The 22,571-nt window shown below is 37.7% G+C and overlaps 1 protein-coding gene across 4 annotated transcripts in view; it reads left to right on the top strand.

Annotated features, from left to right (window-relative positions):
- Positions 1–22,328, top strand: part of ZC3H12C (zinc finger CCCH-type containing 12C) — a 78,847-nt gene extending 56,519 nt beyond the window's left edge. For all 4 annotated transcript variants that reach the window (XM_077964260.1, XM_015115628.3, XM_015115630.3 and 1 more), the window contains exons 3-6: positions 3,121–3,260; positions 9,758–9,992; positions 13,772–13,878; positions 14,837–22,328. In XM_077964260.1, coding sequence (XP_077820386.1) covers positions 3,121–3,260; positions 9,758–9,992; positions 13,772–13,878; positions 14,837–16,233 — 1,879 coding nt within the window. In that variant the 3' untranslated portion in view covers positions 16,234–22,328. The remainder of the gene's footprint in view (positions 1–3,120; positions 3,261–9,757; positions 9,993–13,771; positions 13,879–14,836) is intronic.
- The last annotated feature ends 243 nt before the right edge of the window (positions 22,329–22,571 follow it).

Genomic DNA, 22,571 nt, shown 5'->3' on the forward strand with positions numbered 1-22,571 from the left:
TTTGTATAAAGAACTTTCATGTGCCCCAATATATCTATTTTTCTTAATAGCATGTAGTTCTATGTCTTGTTTAAGAAGTATTTTCCTATCCTGATGTGAATGTCTCTGGTAATTTCTTCTAAAACTTTTATAATTTTTCTTTTCATATTTAAATATTTGATCTATCAATAATTTATTTTTTGTATATGGTGTGAGATTAAAATGCAGTTTTATTTTTTCCATAGGAATAACCAGTTGCCCTAGTACCATTTGCTAAATAGTTCATCTTTTCCTCATTGATTTATAATGTCACCTTATTGCTGGCCTTTTGTTTTTCTGTATTAATTTTAAGATTAGCCTCTCAAGTTCTGTGAAAAAAACCTTTGGAGAATTTGATTGGAATTGCAACATACAGATAAATTTGAAATCACTTGCCGTCTTTATTAATCGAATCTTACTGTCCATAAAAATAATATATTGTTCTTTTATTTAAGTCTTCCCTTATGCCCTTTAATATAGGTTTTCGATTTTCAGTTTATCTATAAAGGTCTTGCATGTCTTTTTTTTAAAGATTGGTATGGCTTTTATTACATTACAAATTGGATCTTTTTAAATTAAAATTGTACATTGGTTTTGCTGCTATAGCAACACTAATTTTTTAACAAGACGTTATATCTGCAATGTAATAACATATTGTGGTGGAAGAGTGTATCGTATGTATGGTACAGATTCCTACTATCTGTTGAAATCTGTTCTATGACCTAGTACATAGCCAATTTATTTATAAAGTTTTCATATTTTTAAAAATATTTTTTCTCTTTAGTTTTGTGCAGAATTTGTATATGTCCATTAGATCAAGCTTGTAATTGATTATTGCAATTATCTATATCCTTATTCAATGTTTTCTTCTTCTGTCAATTAGTATGGTTGTGGATTTTTTTCATTTTGTCTAGTAATTCTGTGATCTTTTGTGTTACTGATTTGGAGATGAGTTTAGAATGACTATAGCTTCCTATTAACTATTACATAATAACTTTTCTGCTCCTAATAATGGCTTTTGCCATAGAATATATTTCTTGGTATTCATAGAGCTGTGCCAGTTTTCTTTTGGTTCATGGTATGCCTAGCATAGCAATTAGGGATGTTTTCAGCTGCAGACAACAGAAAACTTGACCACAGTTTCTTAAACACGTGGAGGATTATGTGTTTCTCAACAAGATGGAGATATTTACCACTAACGGTGTGCCGTTTTTCATCCTCATCCTTGTTTTTTCCCTGTGAGTCTTTGTGGAGAGGGAGGATAATGAAACAACCTTTAATATCAGAATGGCATAGTACAGTATCCTGTTTTATCATCTATAGAATCTTTATCCCGTAATTGTAAATGGTTTGCTGTTTACACACATTTTATGAAAGTAAAAGTTATTTAATTAATTAGGAGATAGAATTTCCTATTTCTAGAGTAAATGTGACAGTTATCCTTACCAAATGAAATTACCAGGAAGAAATGTTTATGCAGGCCTGTCGTTAGAGCCAGAAGCAATTAAATGCTCAACTCTCAGTAAACCAAGTATCATTAGTTTACTGGCAAAGCTTATTACAGTAGATTTCAGACAAGATCCAGTGCATTCAGGGTGGTATGGCCGTAGACACAATGCAATAGATTTCAAAGCATTAATGCAAAGTAAAATTATAGTGAGGTTTTAGCAAGCTGACTTTTTGTATCTAGGAATACTTGGTACATGTGTTCTCTCTAGAGATACCATTTTCTACAGTTTTTCTGAAGACTGATTTCAGTATTTCAGATTTTCCATGAAACCTAATATCACTTGGTACCTTTTGCTGGAGCATTCACCAGGCTATCAGGTCACCCTTCTTACCTATAAAATGACCTCAAAATTTCCCTTTCCTTATCCCATTCCCTGAAACTTAGTGCATCTGATTTCCCATCTAATCTTGCTGACCATTAGGACAGGACTATGGAACCAGGTATTGTTTCTTGTTTGTATTTGGAGCCTTCAACATCTACAAAGCAAGTTAGTCTATTTCTGTGTTTTACTAACAATGATTAACCATATGTTAGATGGTACTAGGGTTTCCCAGGGAACCCTAGAACAAAATATGAATATGCCTAATGTTTAGTTTCTGCTAAAGGTTAATAAAGCATTTACCTACATTATTTCATTCAGCCCTCCTTAGTCCTAAGAAGAAAAAATATCTCCATTATAGATAACAAATAGAGCCTTCACACTATAAAAGAACATAATTATTGCATTCAAAGCAGGAGACTTTTTCTTCAAAAACATTGGAATTAGTATTTTTTTTTTAATTAGTAGGTTAAAGTGTACAAGTAGGGCCTGGTACTAGATAAATACTTACTGAATGACTACACTCTTAGTTGGGCATTTTCTTTTAGGCACTAAAGCTGCTAATCCAATTTTGAATGCCGTTTTGTCATCATTTATTCTTGTCCAACACAATATAGTTGAACAGAAACTAGGTGTCTTTTTGCTGCAGTGTATGCAAAGTGTTTCTTCTATGGAGTTAAGCATTGTGAACATGTTTTTCCTTTCAGTGAGTGTGTAGTATGTTGTTTTACATTGGTCACCTAATAAAGTTTGTGCATTACTCAGTCATTGAGTATTGAAATATACACTAAGAACTTTTGAGAAAGAAAAGTTTTTAGAAACTCGTAACTATTTACTTATGAGTTTTTACAGATTTTTTTACAAATGATTTTTACCACTGTTTTTACAGATTTTTTTTTCTGTATTGAGTTCTTGACATTTGACTGAAATTCTTCTTGCTGTGGTTGAAAGAAGCCCTTTCTGTTTTCTTTATTCTGATCAAAAACAGCTTGTGTCTTTCTGACTAGTTAACCTTTACAGCTTTACCTTTGAAAACTCACTTTTGTTTCTGCTCTGGAAAATAATCATCCCAATTTTCTTTTGTGTCTTTCCTCACAGATCTTGATTTTTCAGCTTAGTTATCTTGATGTGTCTCTGAGCTATAAACTCCATTTTAAATCTGACATCTCTTATTACTGTTGTAATTATGTAATAATTGCTGTTTATAAACTTGAATTAATTTACTTAAATTTAGGTTTTATTGTGTTTTAAGTGTTCTGTAATAATCTTTCAGCCATGGAAACAAAGAAGTATTTTCCTGCAGAGGAATAAAATTGGCAGTGGATTGGTTTTTGGAAAGAGGCCACAAAGATATTACAGTTTTTGTTCCTGCGTGGAGGAAAGAGCAATCCCGACCTGATGCTCTCATTACAGGTAGGCTTATTCCAGGCGGCTGCTTGTTCCTCGCTTTCCTGTAATTCCCATGCAGTGTCTGGCACTGTCAGGTATCCTAAATCCGTTTCGCTTACTCCGTGTATGCAGTGGGACACTAACGTTGGTTTTTGTTGTTGTTGTTTTCTGAGATGGAGTCACACACGGTCACCCAGGCTGGAGTACAGTGGTGCGATCTTGGCTCACTGCAACCTCCACCTCCCAGGTTCAAGCGATTCTCGTGCCTCAACCTGCCAAGTAGCTGGTACTACAGGCACGCACCACCACACCCAGCTAATTTTTCTATTTTTAGTAGAGACAGGGTTTCACCCTGTTGGCCAGGCTGGTCTTGAACTCCTGACCTCAACTGATCTGCCCACCTGTATGAGTTTCAGGCAATGATGGCCTCTATAACTGTTCACTCCCAAAGTGCTGGGATTACAGGCATGAGCTGCCATGCCTGTCCTGGTTTTGAGTTTGAAAACTATCTGGTTTTATTAATTAAACATTAATCATCACTACATAAGCCAGGTGTTTTTGTCTTTACTTTTATGGAAATTCTGACTTCAAATTTTGGGAAATTCTGACCTTTAGAGAGATGCCAGAAGTCACAAGATCTGGATCCAAATTCTGGCTTTGCTGCTCACTAGCTGTGAAGACCTTGAGCCACACAATGAACCCTTTTGGGCCCCAATTTTCTCATGTGCTATTGTGACATTAGGTGGCGGTCAGATTCTAATAACAACAGTTCAAAAAAGACATGTAAGACCATAAGATGTGCTTCAGTCCAGTAGAAAGAAATGTATTTTGCATTATGTTGTAGTGTTTAAATGTCTGAGTTTCAGGCAATGATATCCTCTATAACTGTTCATTACTGTTGTTGAACATTTTGCCCAATTGCAGTGATTTACAATCAACCTCCAACCTTTCTTGTCCTTCTCTCCACATCCAGTATTGACAAAAACTGAGGCACCTGTGTAAAGAAAACTGTAAAACATTTTAAATAAAAAACAAAGAGACCACCTAATATATACCCAAAGGGTATGATTAAGATTTAATTTTCAGCCGCACACAGTGGCTCATGCTTGTAATCCCAGCACTTTGGGAGGCTGAGGCAGGCGTATCAGTTGAGCTCAGTAGTTCGAGACCAGCCTGGGCAACATGGTGAAACCCTGTTTCTACCAAAAATCCAAAAAAAATTAGCCGGGTGTGGTGGTATGTGCTATGGTCCCAGCTACCTGAGAGGCTGAAGTGGGAGAATCACTTGAGCCCTGGAGGCGGAAGTTGCAGTAAGCTGAGATCGTGCCACTGCACTCCAACCTGGGTGACACAGTGAGACCCCATCTCAAAAAAAAAATAAGACTTAATTTTTATGTATAATTATTATGTCATTGTTAAATTAACATAAGAATGAATAGGCAAGTCATGGTGGAGCCCAGAGCATGGAACCAGACCCTAGCCTATGTATATAAACGTAAAGCAGAGAGGTCATAATTCAACCAGTAGTACCAAATATTGGATAACCCTTTGGGAAAAGTGTACTTGTTTAGACCCTTATCTTACACCATATAACAATAAATTCCAGATGATTGAAGACTTAATTGTCAAAAATCAAACCATCAGAGACCAAAAGAATTTTCTAAATTTAAAACTTTTAGAAGAAATTACTTAAGGAAAAGAGAGATAAAATTATATCAAAATTAAAGCTCCTGCATTTTGAGAAACTTTCTTAAAAATGATAATCGACCAGTTGCCTAAGGAAAAAAAAATCCAACAAAGAATCATGTCCTTAATACAAAGAGCTCATACAGATTGATTAAAAAAACAAACAAACTTCTTTCCGGTATATAAGCATCAAAAGGCTAGGAATAGACAACTCCCAGAATGCAAGCACTAAATAAGAAAAAAAGTTCAACCCAATTAGTAATTAAATAAATGCAAATCTAAACAATGTTATTTTTTACCCAACAAATTAGCAGAGATGGCCAGACGCAGAGGCTCATGCCTGTAATCCCAACACTTTGGGAGGCCAAGGCGGATGGATCACTTGAGGTCACGAGTTCAAGACCAGCCTGGCCAACATGGTGAAACCCTGTCTCCACTAAAAACACAAAAAATTAGCCAGGCCTGGTGGCGGGCACCTGTAATCCCAGCTATTAGGGAGGCTGAGACAGGAGAATTGCTTGAACCCAGGAAGCGGGGGTTGCAGTGAGCTGAGATCACACCATCACACTCCAGGCTGGACAACTGAACAAGACTCCATCTCAAAAAAAAAAAAAAAAATTAGCAGAAAGTAAAAATTTGATAACACTCATTTCCCTGAAGCAGTTACTCATAGGCTGCTGTGGAAATTGTTGCAACCTGTCAAGAAAGTAGTTGGTCTTAAAATATTAATATTCTTGGATCTACTAGTTCGCCTTCTAAGAATAAGTTCCAAGAAAATAAGAAGTACAGACAAATACTTATGACCAAAGATATCCCATGCAGTATTATTATTTAGAATAGAAAAAAAAAGTGTTCATTCATTAGAAGAATGGTTCAATCAATTAGGATGTATCAATATGATAGAATATGCATTAGAATGTTCAGGCAGAATTTTTAATGATCTGCGGAAATGCTGTTTTACATAAAAGGCAGATTTTATTTTATAGACAGACACACAGACAGGCATACATATATATATACACACATATATCAACAATGGAAAGAACAAAATACACAGAAAATGATGAGAAGGAAATATACCAAACTGTTAACAGTAATTGCCTCTTGGTTGCAACTTTGTGAGGTCTTTATTTCTCCCTGCTTCTTAGTACTTGTCCTTACCTTTCTAATTTTCTACAGGAACCTAACAATGTTTTGATAATGGGGGAAGGGATAAAGTAAACTAAAAAAAAAAAACAATATTTAAGCATGTAAAAATGACTTTAAAGCTTCCTGAACATGAAAGGAATATGAAAGCAAGAAGAAGAGAAAATGATAGTACACTGTGTCTAAGTTTAGTTTTAAAAATACCAGCATGCAGGCCGGGTGCGGTGGCTCAAGCCTGTAATCCCAGTACTTTGGGAGGCCGAGGCGGGTGGATCACGAAGTCAGGAGATCGAGACCATCCTGGCTAACATGGTGAAACCCCGTCTCTACTAAAAATACAAAAAACTAGCCGGGCGAGGTGGCGGGCGCCTGTAGTCCCAGCTACTCGGAGGCTGAGGCAGGAGAATGACGTAAACCCGGGAGGCGGAGCTTGCAGTGAGCCGAGATCGCACCACTGCACTCCAGCCTGGGTGACACAGCGAGACTCCGTCTCAAAAAAAAAAATACCAGCATGCCAGTCCCTGGAACACATCAGTATGCAGACTGCTTTGTAAAATGCCAAACTAATGTCAGAGGCTTTTAGGTGTTATAATCCTAGGGTAATAATTCTCTTGACTAAATCCCTCAACCAGATAATACCTGGTAAATTGAGTAGCCTAATACTCTTTCACTGCACCAGAAAAAGACACTTGATAAGAAATATTTTCAAGTTGTCAGCATCGTAGATTCAGATTAGCACTTTTGCCAATCTTCCATTCATTTATCAAATATTAAACAAGCACTAGCTGTGTATCAAGTGCTGTGCTAAGAACTAGAAATTCAGTTAACTTTCTAGTTTTACTGAACCCATATTACTTAGGTCAGGATTATTTATGTCATTCTAATTAATGTCCTTCTAACCTCATTAACAATTAAATGCAAATTAAGCATGATGACTGTGAGGCCACCGAACTTAATCTACAACTCACTTTGGTGAGGATCAAGACATGGCATAGATGAGTAAACATCCTCGCAAATAATAAAATGCCATAGATTACTCATGAATGTAAGACTATGAATGAACTGAAAGACTTCAGAGTATATCGGTTTAAGTAACTCATTTATTCACTCCACAGTCACTGAACATCTACTGGTATGCCTCATGGGCTGGGTGCTGATACAAAGATAAATGACATATGGCACCTGCCCTCAAAATGCTTATCAGGTTAACCCACAAAACTATAATATGACAACTCCTATAATTGAGACGGGGCACTCGATTTTGCATTGGTATTCTTTCGTTTCTAAAAGAGATCAACAGTAGGCCGGCCCAGTGGCTCACACCTGTAATCCCAGCACCTTGGGAGGCCCAGGCGGGCGGATCACGAGATCAGGAGTTCGAGACCACCCTGGCCAATATGGTGAAACCCTGTCTCTACTAAAATTACAAAACTTAGCTGGGCATGGTGGCACGCGCTTGTAGTCCCAGCTACTCAGGAGGCTGAGGCAGAAGAATCGCTTGAACCTGGGAGGTGGAGGTTGTAGTGAGCTGAGATCGCACCAGTGCACTCCAGCCTGGGAGACGGAGCAAGATTCCGTCTCAAAAAAATAAAAGAGATCGGCGATCGGCAGTTACATCTATTAAACAAAATTAAGTTGAAGAGCACAGTGTTTATTGAGAGCTTGCCAGGCACTGTGCTAGCTGCTTGGCCGTAAGTTAACTCATGTACTTCTTATAGTTTATCAACTGCATTTGACAACATGGAGAAACAGGCTCAACAAGATTGTGATTTTCTGATGTGGAAAGTGGCAGAACCTGAGATTTGTCCATGATTTGCTGATGCCCACACATTTCTTCCACTCATACAAAGGTCTGGTCTTTTTTTTTTTTTTTTTTTTTTTTGAGACAGAGTCTCACTCTGTTGCCCAGGCTGGAGAGCAGTGGCGTGATCTCAGCTCACTGCAACCTTTACTTCCCAGGGTTCAAGCAATTCTCCTGCCTCAGCTTCTCGGGTAGCTGGGATTACAGATGTGCACCATCACGCTCATCTAATTTTTGTATTTTTCGTAAAGACAGGGTTTTGCTATGTTGACCAGGCTGGTCTTGAACTCCTGAGCCCAAGCAGTCTGCCTGCCTCAGCCTCCTAAATGTCTGGTCTTAATGAATTCTTCTGTCAGGAGCATCATCAATCTGTATGCCAGGATTAGAGCTGACCCACGTCACTCTTCCATCCGTACCCAGCTCACACTTCTGCTGTGGCAATTACAACTCTTGCTTACCTGGCTTATGTGTCTGTCCAGTGCAGTGAGACTGAGGCTCCTTTGGAGAGGTCATTTTTAGTCTTGATGGCTGTTAACACCTAGCACAATACCAGGAAGGTATGTAATAATCATCTGTTGCGGAGATGGATTGAAAAAAACTTAGTAAGTCCAGTTAATAAGCCTTGAGAAGTAGTGAGCTTTTAGAAAAAAAAAAAAAAATCCTGACATCTGTAGGTTTGTGCCCCGTACTCTGTGCCAGAATTTACAATGGTGGAAAAATGGGGGACAGAGGAGCAAAAGTAGAAGGAAAGGATGGTTGAAAGAGAATTTTTATCATTGATCAACATATGAACTCTCGTACCCTTTTTTAAATCACAAAACAAGTCAATAGAGTTACAAAGTGCCATAAGAGTATGCCAACCAGCCGGGCGCGAATGGCTCACTCCTGTAATCCCAGCACTTTGGGAGGCTGAGGCGAGTGGATTACCTGAGGTCAGGAGTTCAAGACCAGCCTGGCCAACATGGTGAAACCCCGTCTCTACTAAAAATACAAAAATTAGCCAGGCATGGTGACAGGTGCCTGTAATCCCAGCTACTCAGAAGGCTGAGGCACAAGAATCACTTGAACTGGGGAGATGGAGGTTGCAGTGAGCCAAGATCATACCACTGCACTCCAGCCTGGGCGATAGAGCAAAACTCAGTCACAAAAAAATAGACTATGCCAACCACAGACAAAATGAGCATCTCTCTACCCGGCCTTTTCTAATCAACAGATGCTTTCTCCACATAATCACTTCTTACTTCTTACTCAGTTCGACCCCCACGAGAATGCTGGCATTCATTACCCTGTCTCACAGTAAGGTCATGAAGCATATCATAGCCATGTTCATAACAACACTTGTGACCTCACTGCCTCCTCTCTCTCTGAACTTTCTGCATTTAAAGATTTTTCCCTTTGCTACCTCGACAACTTCTGCTTCCTTTCATACTCTCCCACTAGTTGGAAGAAAACAACTACAAAATATGCGAACAAACTTAGGAGGAAAAAAATGTATTGCTCACACCTGAACCCCACACAACATATAGCTGCTCTGTTAGAACGGTGTTCAAGTAGGAACGTGGAAGAAGCTGTGTCCATAGTGGTCGTGCTGATGGCTCCAGCTCTTAAGCAAAAGCTTCACATAAGGACAGAATTTGCCCAGTCATGTTTCAATTTTACACTGTTCATATTTTTTAACTATTTTTAAAGGCTTTATTATTAAAATTCCTGAAGGAAAAATACTATTGAGAGTTGGAAATTATGTTGTATCTACAAATTAAATCATAATCCCTAATTAAAGGACTACATATATACAGCTAATGTTTTAGAATTTCACATTGTATGAAAGTTGCCATGTGTGTTATCTGTGTATTTCCTTTCTGAAATCCTACCATCATTATTCTTGCAGATCAGGAAATTTTACGTAAGTTAGAAAAGGAGAAAATCCTGGTGTTCACGCCGTCCCGGCGAGTCCAGGGGAGGAGAGTGGTGTGCTATGACGACAGGTTCATCGTGAAGCTGGCTTTTGAGTCGGATGGTATCATTGTGTCCAATGATAACTACAGGGATTTGGCTAACGAGAAACCGGAATGGAAGAAGTTCATAGATGAACGATTATTAATGTATTCATTTGTCAATGACAAGTAAGTAAAACCATTTATTTGCCAATGATATTGCTTCTGTGAAAATATAACTATCCCTGGTAGCTGCTACAGAATTCTCTTTTTGCCACTGTCCAGACCTCAAACAGGTTTCTAACAACTGATCTCCCCACTGTTCCTCAGTGGGAGTCAGGAAAACTGCAGAATCATTGCCACAGGAGGCCCGGTGTGAGTGGCAGGCCCCACCTTTCCCTGTAAGTCACTCACAGAACACCTAAGGTAGAGGAAGTCTTCTAAGACTCTGTCTGAAGAACCTGAGGAAATAGACATAGGGGGAATTCCCATCTTCACCCTCAAAGGGGACTGCCTTTCAAAATCAATGTAGAGCGTTGATAGCTTACTCAATAAGCCATGCTTGGCTTAACAACAGGGATATGTTCTGAGAAGTTCGTCCTCAGGCGATTTCGTCATGGGTGTGAACATCGTAGAGTATACTTACACAAACCTAGCTGGTCCAGCCTACCACACACCTAGGCGATATGATACATACAGCCTGTTGCTCCCAGGCTACCTTTTATAGCATGCTAGTGTACTGAATACTGTAGGCAATTGTAATACAGTGGTACGATATGCTTGTATATCTAAACATACCTAAACACTGAAGAGGTATATTTACCATAAAATATGCTATAAAAGATTTCTAAATGGTACGTCTCTATAGGGCACTTAACCATGAGTGGAGCTTGCAGGATGGGAAGTTGTCCTAAGTGAGTCAGTGAGTGTATGGTGAGTGAATGTGAAGGGCTAGGACATTACCATAAACCACTGTAGACTTTGTAAACTCCGTATACTTAGGCTATGCCAAATTTACCAAAAAATACTTTTTTTTCCAATAATGTATTAACTTTGGCTTATAACTTTTTTACTATTAATATATAAACTTCTTAGTTTTTAAAACGTTTTTCTCTTTTGTAATAACACTTAGCTTAAAACATTGTGCAGCTGTACAAAAACATTTTCTTTCTTTATAGCCTTATTCTATATGCTCTTTTCTATTTTTATTTTTTTCTTTCTTTTTAAAGTTTTTGTTAAAAACTAAGACACAAACACATTATCCTAGGCCTACACAGGGTCAGGATCATCAGAATCACTGTCCTCCACCTCCACATATTGTTCCTCTGGAAGGTCTCCCGGGGCGGCACTGTGCGTGGAGCTGTCATCTCCTATGGTAACAATGCCTTTTGAAATACTTCCCGAAGAAGCTGCATGAAGCTGTTTTACAGTTAACATTTTTTTTAGAAGTAGAAGGAATACACTCTAAAATAAAAACAAAAGGTATAATATAGTAACTACGTAAACCAGTAACGTAGTTGGGGACTTTTTAGTTTTCTTTTGTTTTTTTGTTTTTTGAGACGGAGTCTTGCACTGTCGCCCAGGCTGGAGTGCAGTGGCGCCATCTCAGCTCACTGCAACTTCAGCCTCCCAGGTTCAAGCAATTCTCATTCCTCAGCCTCCTGAGTAGCGGGAATTACAGGCATGCCCCATCACACCTGGCTAATTTTTGGTTTTTTTTTTAGTAGAGACAAGGTTTCACCATGTTGGCCAGGCTGGTCTCAAACTCCTGGCCTCAAGCTGTCTGTCTGTCTTGGCCTCCCAAAGTGCTAGGATTACAGGCGTGAGCCATGATGCACAGCCAGTAACATCGTAGTTTATCAAGTATTATGCACAGTCCGTAATAGTATGTGCTACACTTTTATACGACTGGGGGCACAGTAGCTTTGTTTGTACCAGCATCAGCATGATCACAGACACATGCGTAATACATTATGCTATCACGTTACCAGCAACTTTTCAGCTCCACCGTCATATATGCAGTCCATTGTTGACCAAGCTGTTATACAGTGTGTGACTGTACATGAATTTTTAAAGTTCTTAAACTAATTTAAGATTCTGGCCGTGATGAGAGTCTAAAAGTTGATGAATGAACAAATGACATCAACAAGCATGTCTCATGAGAAGTAAATATATTTATAAATATGTAGAAAAAGTTCACCTCTTGTGCTAATTAAAAATGCAAATGAATCTAAAAAGAATATATTTTCTCACTCATTTAATTCACAACAATAGTTTTGTGTATGCCTCATGCTATTAAAGATGCACTGATATATTATTTGGCAGAGGTTCACAGAAGCCTCAAGAATATTGTGTTCTATCAACCCAAAAATCTCATTTCTTGGAATATATAATGAGGAATAAATAAAGACCAGATGTGTTCATTTCTGTATTATTTATAATTGCAAGAATTCAAGGGCAACTAAATGTACAATAGAGAAATCAATCAAATTATGATACATCTCCTACTGGAATATTATTCAGCTCTTCAGGGTTATTATGAAAAAAAGAATTATGCCAGGTGTGGTGGCTCACACTTGTAATCCTAGCACTTTGGGAGGCCAAGGTGGGTGGATCACCTGAGGCCAGGAGTTTGAGACCAGCCTGGCCAACATGGCAAAACCCCATCTCTACTAAACATCCAAAAAAAATTAGCTGGGTGTAGTGGTGGGCGCCTGTAATCCCAGCTACTTGGGAGGCTGAGGCAGGAGAATTGTTTGAACCCCGGGGGGCAGAGGTTGCAGTGAGCCGAGATCATACCACTTCACTCCAGCCTGGGTGAAACAGCAAAGCTCTGTGTCAAAAAGATAAAAAGAATTATTATGAAGGCTATTAAGAAACATGGGAAAGTTTTTTATGTTAAAAAGACAAAGTGTAAAATCATATTTGTGTTTGATTAAAGCCATGTAAAATGATATGTGCACAATGAAAATGACTTCAATCTAACACGGACATGGAAAGTAATTGTATTAAGATTGTGGGATTGAGTGACTTTATCTTCTGTTTTGTAACATGTAATGTTACCATATTGTTTTATAATACTGAACACTGTGTTTGCTAAGTGTTAATAATCAGCCATGTTGACACTCCTTTAAGGGTTCTTACATTATTCCCATTATTCACATTTTATAGGTAAATACTTGGGTTTAAGTTCAAATGGTGATATAATGAACAGCAGAATTCTTCAAGTGTAACTTCTTTTCATTATTCATGCCATAAATTCTTCTCTTCTTTATTAGTCCATCCAAAATACTAGGTTTATTTCCTTAGCATTTTTTCTATCTCAGCTGAGAAGCGCATTCAAATAGGAAAGAGAATAGATTGGAGTTAGATATAATTGAATCTCGACTGTGCCATGCGACATTGGATAAAAATCACCTAATTTATCTAAACCTAAATTAGAGAAGTTTACTTGTCTGTAAAATGGAGCTGATACTTCATGGGCTCATGGTTAGGACGCCATGGTGTAGTGTGTAAAGTGCCTGGCACTAACCCGTGTTCGGTAAGTTTGTGCCTTCCCATTGTGTTCTAGCCCCTTCCTTCTCAGCTGCTCCGCCTCGCCCCACCTGCAGCAATCTATTTCATGAGGTCTATGTTGATGAAACTCCTAAAGTGTGACTGAAATCATTTTCTAAAACCCTTACAAAATCCCAAGACTGAGAGGAAGGAAGAATTAATAGGATATGCTCAACTCAAAACTTACTTGAATGAAAACAAATACAATTTCAGAGCTCAAAACAGTTGAATTTTCATTAAGAAATGAGAACTTCATTTACTGATTCCTTTTTTACTCTGTAAACATTGAATCAAAACGCTTGGATTAAAATTTCAAAAAAAATTCCTTAGAGTGAACAAATCTTTGTCCTCTTTTTAGAATTAAATGATCAGCTTCCAACTTAGGTATCATTTTTTTATTTTCTCTGTGACAGGTTCATGCCCCCTGATGACCCTCTTGGCAGACATGGCCCCAGTCTGGATAATTTTCTGAGGAAGAAACCTATTGTTCCTGAACACAAAAAGCAGCCTTGTCCATATGGTAACTTGCTTTATGAATGTTGAGTATATGCCGTTAGAACACAATATATTATTAAACTTTTGTTAATAAAAATAAACACTTAAAATTTTGGATGGCATAATATGCAGGTCTTTGGATTCCAATTAAATTTCAGAAAATGTCTTGGCCATGAAAAAGAATTATTTTTACCTGTTTGGATTCAATACAAATGCATTTCCTTATATTAAAACATGGTTCAAAAAACACTGTTAATTCTACATGAAGTTAGCTTCGAAGTGAATAAAAATTTGGAATTTTTTCATCTAGATACAAATCAGATTAGCATGGTTCTTTTGCCCTACAATAGTACACTATGCTCTTCAAAACAGAATTTCCTACCTAATTATAAAGTCCTACTGGAAGAGAAGAGGCAGGGAGGAGTTGAGGACACAGAGGTATTAGCCAAAAGTTCTGGAGGTGGCTGGGCACAGTGGCTCAAACCTGTAATCCCAGTAGTTTGGGAGGCCAAAGTGGGCAGATCACATGAGGCCAGAAGTTGAGACCAGCTTAGGTAACATGGCGAAACCTTGTCTCTACTTAAAATACAAAACAATTCACCAGGCGTGGGGGCGCACGTCTGTAATCCCAGCTACTCAAGTGACTGAGGCATAAGAATTGCTTGAACCCAGGAGGCAGAGGTTGCAGTGAGCTGAGATCACACCACTGCCCTCCACCTGGGTGACAGAGCAAGACTCTGTCCCAAAAAAAAAAAAAAAAAGTTCTGGAGGTGATTGTTACTCATTCGGCCAACTTCCTACTGCTCTTAATAGTAAGGAAAAGACTGAGAAGTGACATTTCTCAAGAGTAAAGAACAGGGTGACACTTAAAACAGCTCCCATTTCTGTCGTTGTCTCTTCTACAAGTTAAAATCATAGGGCCAAACTGTGTTTTCCGGATCTGATGGTATGCTCCTTTGCCTAATTAATTTTACTCTTCTTAGGAAAGAAGTGTACCTATGGACACAAGTGCAAATATTATCATCCCGAAAGGGGCAGCCAGCCACAGCGGTCAGTGGCTGATGAACTCCGTGCCATGTCTAGAAATACAGCAGCCAAAACTGCAAACGAAGGAGGACTGGTGAAAAGCAACAGTGTTCCTTGTAGCACCAAGGCTGATAGCTCTTCTGATGTCAAACGAGGTGCTCCAAAGAGGCAATCAGATCCAAGCATAAGGACTCAAGTCTACCAAGACCTAGAAGAAAAGCTTCCCACCAAAAACAAATTGGAAACCAGGTCTGTACCTTCCTTAGTTAGCATCCCGGCTACTTCTACTGCAAAACCCCAAAGCACTACATCTTTAAGCAATGGCCTTCCATCTGGAGTTCATTTCCCACCTCAGGATCAGAGACCACAGGGACAATATCCTCCAATGATGATGGCAACCAAAAATCATGGAACGCTAATGCCTTATGAACAGTATCCAAAATGTGACTCGCCTGTCGACATTGGATATTATTCCATGTTGAATGCATACTCAAATCTGAGTCTCTCAGGCCCACGAAGCCCTGAAAGGCGTTTCTCCTTAGACACAGATTATAGAATAAGTTCCGTAGCTTCTGACTGCAGCAGTGAAGGGAGCATGAGCTGTGGGAGCAGCGACTCCTACGTGGGTTACAATGACCGGTCCTATGTCAGCTCCCCCGACCCACAGCTAGAGGAGAATTTGAAGTGTCAACACATGCACCCTCACAGCCGCCTTAATCCTCAACCCTTCCTGCAGAATTTCCACGACCCCTTAACCAGAGTGCAAAGTTACAGTCACGAAGAACCAAAGTTCCATCACAAGCCTCCTCTTCCGCACTTGGCTCTGCACCTGCAGCACCCCGCTGTGGGCGCCCGGTCCAGCTGTCCCGGCGACTACCCCTCTCCTCCAAGTTCAGCACACTCTAAGGCACCACACCTAGGGAGGTCCTTGGTGGCCACGAGAATAGACAGCATCTCTGACTCTCGACTTTATGATAGTTCTCCTTCACGACAAAGAAAGCCTTATTCCCGCCAGGAAGGCCTGGGAGGCTGGGACAGGCCGGGTTATGGGATCGACGCCTATGGGTACCGGCAGACATATTCCTTGCCCGATAACTCCACGCAGCCGTGCTATGAGCAGTTCACCTTCCAGAGCCTCCCCGAGCAGCAGGAGCCCGCCTGGCGGATCCCGTACTGTGGAATGCCGCAAGATCCCCCCAGGTATCAAGACAACCGAGAAAAGATTTATATCAATTTGTGCAACATCTTCCCACCTGACCTTGTGAGAATTGTCATGAAAAGGAATCCTCACATGACAGACGCCCAGCAGCTCGCCGCAGCCATTTTAGTGGAGAAATCCCAGCTGGGTTATTGAAAGATGATGCATCTTTGTGGTGTTTAGTAGTTTTTTTGTTCAGCTCAAATGCTGAGGGAGGTTTGCTACAATAGCACATGTGATCTCCTTCTCGGCAAGGAGGTTATATAGTATCCATTTATGTGAAATACTGTATCATGGAATCTGTATGTATAGCCCCACATGGTGGAAGTATCACGGGATTGCTTTACATTTAAACTTTTTTTTAACATTTCCTTTTTAAAGCTATATCCTTGGCTGGAAATTTTTCCAGTTTGATTTAATAGATGTATCTGTGATCTTTGATATTAATCTTTGGTGCATCAGGGGTTTATATGCAGCACTTTTTATCCTTGTTTTGTGTTTTATTAACTTGGTGTTTGTCTATCAATTGCAAGCAATTACAATACCTTCAGAATGTGGGACATTTGACTAGACCTAGCAAACTGTTTTTTCGAGCCAAGCTTAATTAGACTCTTTTACAGCTTTTTAAGTTATTTTTATTTGGGGAAAGTGGGTTTCTTTGTGCTATAATCATTATTTATAGAAACAAAGATATACTACAGCACTGACTTTATATTTTAAACAAAATGTAAGTTACCAGTTTTATGTTGAAATGGGTAACAGTATATATATTAGAATGATTTACAATATGGCACTTTTCATTGTGTTATTTTTGTTTGGATTTTTTTCTGTTAAGAAATTAGTTAATTTAATATGGTTGATTTAAAAGAAAGCAGATGCAATCAATGGAAGAAATGTTTCCATTTTTTTTAAATGAGTAAGGCAAAAGCTATAACTGTTACAGGTTAGAGCTTTGTTATCCAGCTGTGATGTGCTTCTAGACAGTAGAAGTGGAATTGAATTCCTAGATTTCCATTAACCTGTATTTTTAATATGTCTGTCTTTTTGTTTTGGGGCACAACAATACTGGATAAAATAACCCTTTCACAGCACTTGCCTGTTTTTAATGAATCTAATTATTCACAATGCAACTTTTATATTTAACATACTCTTTAGCTTTCCTGCTATTTATCAAGGCTGGCCTGAGGTGGGTTTATGTGTTGAGGATATGCAACATTTCTTGATACTGCACTATAGAAATGGTGATGGAGAAGTTGTAAATGGTAACTTAAAATTTTTGTAAGATATTGTATATTTTCCATTTTCCTGAAGGTAGTTTTCTTGGGGGGCCTGTTATATTATTAAGGCCAGATTCTTGCCACAAATAGTGTAGTTTTAGATACAGACTAAGGTCTGTTCTAGTATTAGTAAGGGATATTTCTGGTTTCAAAGTCATGGGTTTTGCTAGCGGTGAATACATTTCTGCGGATTAGAAGACAGATTTTGCAGCCAGTGGCAGACAGTTGTGTGACTGACATCACTTGACGGTTGCCTCCAGATTTTGAATTGTACTTTGTGTAACAGACTCATTCAGATCTTTTTCTGTAGTCTGCTTAGATGCCCTGGCTATTCTGATTATTCTACATGCTACAGTTTGAAGTAAAGCCCTGAAAAACCAGAAAGTACCTTTTACTGTTGATACAAATTGTATCTTTTTAACTATAAGAACTGTTTTGATTTGTAGATCTAGTTAAAACACAAGTATGTAACTATGATTAGACTTTTGGGCAACATTTTATCCCTTATTTAAATACAAATTTTTTAAGTAAAATTGAGGTCTAGAATAGGTTAGAAAATAAAAATAACAATTTAGATAAATAAAAGTGTTTGTCTTAGTTTTATATAATATATTAAAACACATTACATAAATTTATTGGCATTTTCTTTCTCCTAAAACTTACCTAGTGTGAACTTAAAATAAAGGTAAAATGCTGCCTGAAAATAATGTCCAAGCACCTTTGACTAGGATAACATTTTCACTACTTGTGTGACACTGTGTGTTGCACGAAGTAGGATTTGGGTATACAGTAAATGCTTCTAAAAGGCATTGTGCATATTGACATAACCAATAATCTGAACCGTGTTCAGCAAACTTAATTCAGGAAAGTGGTATTCTACACAATTATTGCTGTTGTGTTTGAAATGAGTGTGGCACTCATCTGTACCCAGAAATAATATGGGTGAGACCACACAACCCATTGTGAGTGGTGTCTGTCTGAGAGCAACGCTACTCACCTGTGAAATTGTTCTCCTTGATTTGGTTGGTCACTATAAAGCAAGTTTAAACGTAGAGGCTAACTCAGTGCCAAAACTAGGGTTACAGATGTGTAATATCTTTTATTTTAGTCATATTCTAAGACTTTTTTTTAGTATGAAATCACTTTTAAATTATACATGTAGGTTTTGCTTCCATTTTCTTCATTTTACCATTTATTTGAACATTCGCCAAATTTTACTCCATTTATTTAAATGAGATCTTAGGTGAGATGTGTGTGACACTTTGAATTTGACCTTCTTGTGTTATTAGCTGACTATTTGTCATTGCCTCATGGATTTTAAATTCTGGGAAAATAGTGTAACCAGCTGCCACCTCTACTGAAGTGAATAGCTCTGAACTACCCACACTAAATCCTTCAGTGTAATTAATTATGAGTTTAAAAATAGCAGTTTTCTTATGTGAAGAGGACAATTTGTCCCCTTGTTTTGAATCACCAATGTTGCGTTCAGAGCTGTAGAATGAGATAATTGGCAGACTTTAGGTACAGCAAATTCTTACTTATCTAAAGCAATAAGTCAAAGGAGTCCATCATTAAATTAAATCCATAGCTGATCACAAGCCTTCATGTTAGCCAAAACTTTCTCTCTAACCAAATCTTTTACCAGACTTGCTAATAAGTAACCAGAGAGGTGTGTTAATAAGTGAAATTGCCAGAAATGGTCAACTGATCAAAAACAAAAAAAAGGATTCAGATTGGAATATTTTGCCCCTGAATAATTGACAGTTGACTGTACTTTACACAGTAAGTAGCCAGTCTGTTGTCTCTGTGTCTTAGTCCAGAGGGAATAGCACCTAACTGGCCAAATACTGGCTCTTGGTATTTCCTTCTTTCTTGCATGTGATACAGACGTTTTCAGTCTTGTTTTTATGATCTCTCTATATATCCTGATAAGAGTTTGTCACTGACCTACACATTTGGAAGAAATGCACCCCAGTATACAATATTTGATACTGGTGGAAACTTGACCTTTGTGTTTTTATGAAAATTCATTTATGAGAATATGTAATATAACTGAAGAGTATTTTATATATATCTATATATACACAAATATGTATTTGTTATGAGGTATTAAAAACAGGGGTTGGGGGAGTGCTTCTGATGGCTAACTTTTCTCTAATTGAACTATGTTTCTTTGAGTTGTGAACGACCAAGTCTGGGGTCTGGACAGCCAATGATAAGATTTAGAACCACTTGGATGGAAAGCGATTCTTCACTGGTTTTATTCTTGGTATTTTAAAAGAATTATTTTGATATTTTTAATAGAATGTGTAATTTTAAAGTACACAAAAAACTTAAAGTAGTATTGATTATACAAATAATTATTTAACATGTCTTATGGATGTATCTATATGTATATAGACAGTAATATATTTATAAAACAAATATACTTTGCTTATGTTATAGCTCTTGTTTGTGACAGGTGGGAGGATGGCTCTGGGGGTGTGTGTGTGTGTGTGTGTGTGTGTGTGTGTGTGTTGAAAACTCAAGCTGTTTTCCTCTGATTTACAATGGTATTTACTTTAAAGTATATATGGTTTTCGTTATTCTTTTTGCTATTCAGCTTCCTTATTCAAGATAAAATAAGATGTACAGTTTTCTGGCCATTCTGTTGGTGTGTGGTGCATCCATTTTATTGTCATATAACTCCTGGAGAATTCTCAAGTGACCTGAAATCAAACAGGTTCTGGTTGGACATATACTTATGTTCCAAATATATTAAAGATGGTAATTCAGCTAACATGTTAAGTTTCCAAGGTATACACTGACAAATAAAGTGAGGTATTAAAAAGAGATGGATTACACACATGCCTTAGAATAAGAGAAAACAGAGCGTTAATAAAAGTAAAAAAACATACACTATCTTAGCCCCCTAGGGCAGGGGCGGATTTTTTCTGTAAAGGATCAGATAGTAAATAATACAGGAATCATATGGGCCTAAAATACCATTGTAAAAACTACTCATCTCTGGCTGTATAGCATAAGAACAGCCACAGATAACATGTAAAATGAGTGTGGCTGTGTTCCAATAAAACTTTATTTACAGAAACAGGAAGCAGGTCAGATTTGGCCTGTGGGCCAGGGTTTGCTGATCTCAAGAAGTAAATCCTAGTATATGTTAACAGAAGAAATCATAATTGCATTTCAGTTGACATTCAAAGAAAATCTGGTAGTTTTTGATATCCTTCAAAAGAGGATTGTTAGACATTCATATTAAAGCATCCTAATTCATTTGAGTTTTTTACCTGTTTACACCCGTTATTTATTAGAGATATTTCTTGTGCTTCACCACACACAAAAAAAGCATTCTGTTAAAATGTTTTAATATGTATTGAATTTTTTTCATGAACTTTTCATTTCTATTGATAAATGGGAATCCCTTACCAACCTTTTGTTTTTTAACAGCCTCATGGACCAAAAAAAATCTGTTGCAGCATTTAATTAGCCACAAATACATTTTGGCTGCATTTACCAGTTACATTTTTCTGTTGGTTTTGGCTTCTAATAAATGGTATATCTGCCATTCTTTAAAAATGGTTTTAAAGAAGATAAATATATTGTAATTTCACATGCTATAGCTTTATTCTGTAAGATTAAAACTTGTGACTAGTGTAATCGTAGCTATAATGTGAGTGGCATGTTACAATGTAACTCTTTATAAGAAATAAAATGTATCTCTGCTTTGTCTGTCCAGATCTTTAGGTTTTTTAGATGCTTTGGGACTGTCCTTGGTCAATGATATTCTTCATATGATCATGTGTAATTCTGAGTTCGTTGGAAGTACACGCTGCTGAGCATGTTCATTCACAGTGCTTTATACCGGCTGTTGCATGGATAATATCATTTTTATAAGAACATTTAAACAGCATGAACATCATTATCCACTTAAATAGTTAAACTTTATTTTAAAATTGGAATGCAACTCTGGGTTTTAACAATGTTTATTTTTTTTAAGTGGTTACTTTGTTTTTCCTTAATACTTTCGGTTAACTTGCTTGTTAACTCCTGTTGCAGTGTTAACTGTTATATGTTAGAAAGTGGCTTTTCCCCTAAGATCCTTAGTCTTTTAGATTTAAAGACAATTTAAGGTTTTGGCCACTTGGCAGTAGAAAATGTGCATGTTTTAACTTAGCTTTATAAAATCCCTAACGTTTTACTTCTTGAACCATATACCAAATTTGCCAATTTTCTGTCCAAGTATTTCAGATGAATAACAAAATGTTGTTCATTAAAGCTTTCGCCACCTTTCTTAAAGCAGCTTATGTTCCAAGAGAAGAAGGCATCGAAAAGCAAACGTTTCTTTTTATGAAGAATACGTGTTCGAATTCCTTCAGTTTTTTTTGAAATTAGAAATTTCTTATGTGAAATATTCACAAACATGCAGACTTCTGCAGAGACAAAGCATTTCATTGCAAGTGTACCAGGTTATTGATTTTATCTTTTCCTTTCAGGGTTTTTTCTCCCAAACCAGAGTCGTATGCTGCTAGTTGAATTTTTTATTTGATCCTGCAAACTTTTCTTATAGGAAAAGTAAGGCAAAAGATGTTCAGTGCAACCATCTGATAAACTGATGTGATTGTATTTATCCTCTGTTCTGTGTATTTCTGTAATGGAATCTTTATAATGCCCAAAGCAGTATTTTAGATCTACTGGAAATCTATATCAAAACAGCTATGTGATTCTGCCACTGAGAAAAAAATTTAAAAATTCTTTTTTCTTCTGCTGGTTTGTTTTTCTTTAATGAAGAAATTGATCTCATATGGCACCATAGATGCTAAATAAATAAAAGCATCATACCTCTCTACTTTGCCCGCATTCAGAGCTTAACATTGTGAGCATTGTGTAAGATAAACACATGGTCAGTATCAATGTAAATGTTAGAGCCATAATTAATTTCTATGAAAATTGAAATTAAATGTCAAAGACAACTAGACATAACTTAAGGCATGATGAGAGTGGTTTTTTTTTCCTGAACCCGTCATTATAGTGTTGGTTCCCGGTGCTTTTGAAGTATCATCAGGTGTCTGGCTAGGAGTATTGTTGGTAGGGACCTCGTCCAGGGAGTTTGTAAGATAATGCTAGATGGCACGACATCCTCTTTTCTGATTATGAGGGCTGCCAATTGATTTAAAATGTATTGAAAGGGCCGAGCGCAGTGACTCATGCCTGTAATCCCAG

The sequence above is a fragment of the Macaca mulatta genome, chromosome 14 (assembly GCF_049350105.2).
Source record: "Macaca mulatta isolate MMU2019108-1 chromosome 14, T2T-MMU8v2.0, whole genome shotgun sequence".
In the NCBI taxonomy this organism is placed as follows: domain Eukaryota; kingdom Metazoa; phylum Chordata; class Mammalia; order Primates; family Cercopithecidae; genus Macaca; species Macaca mulatta.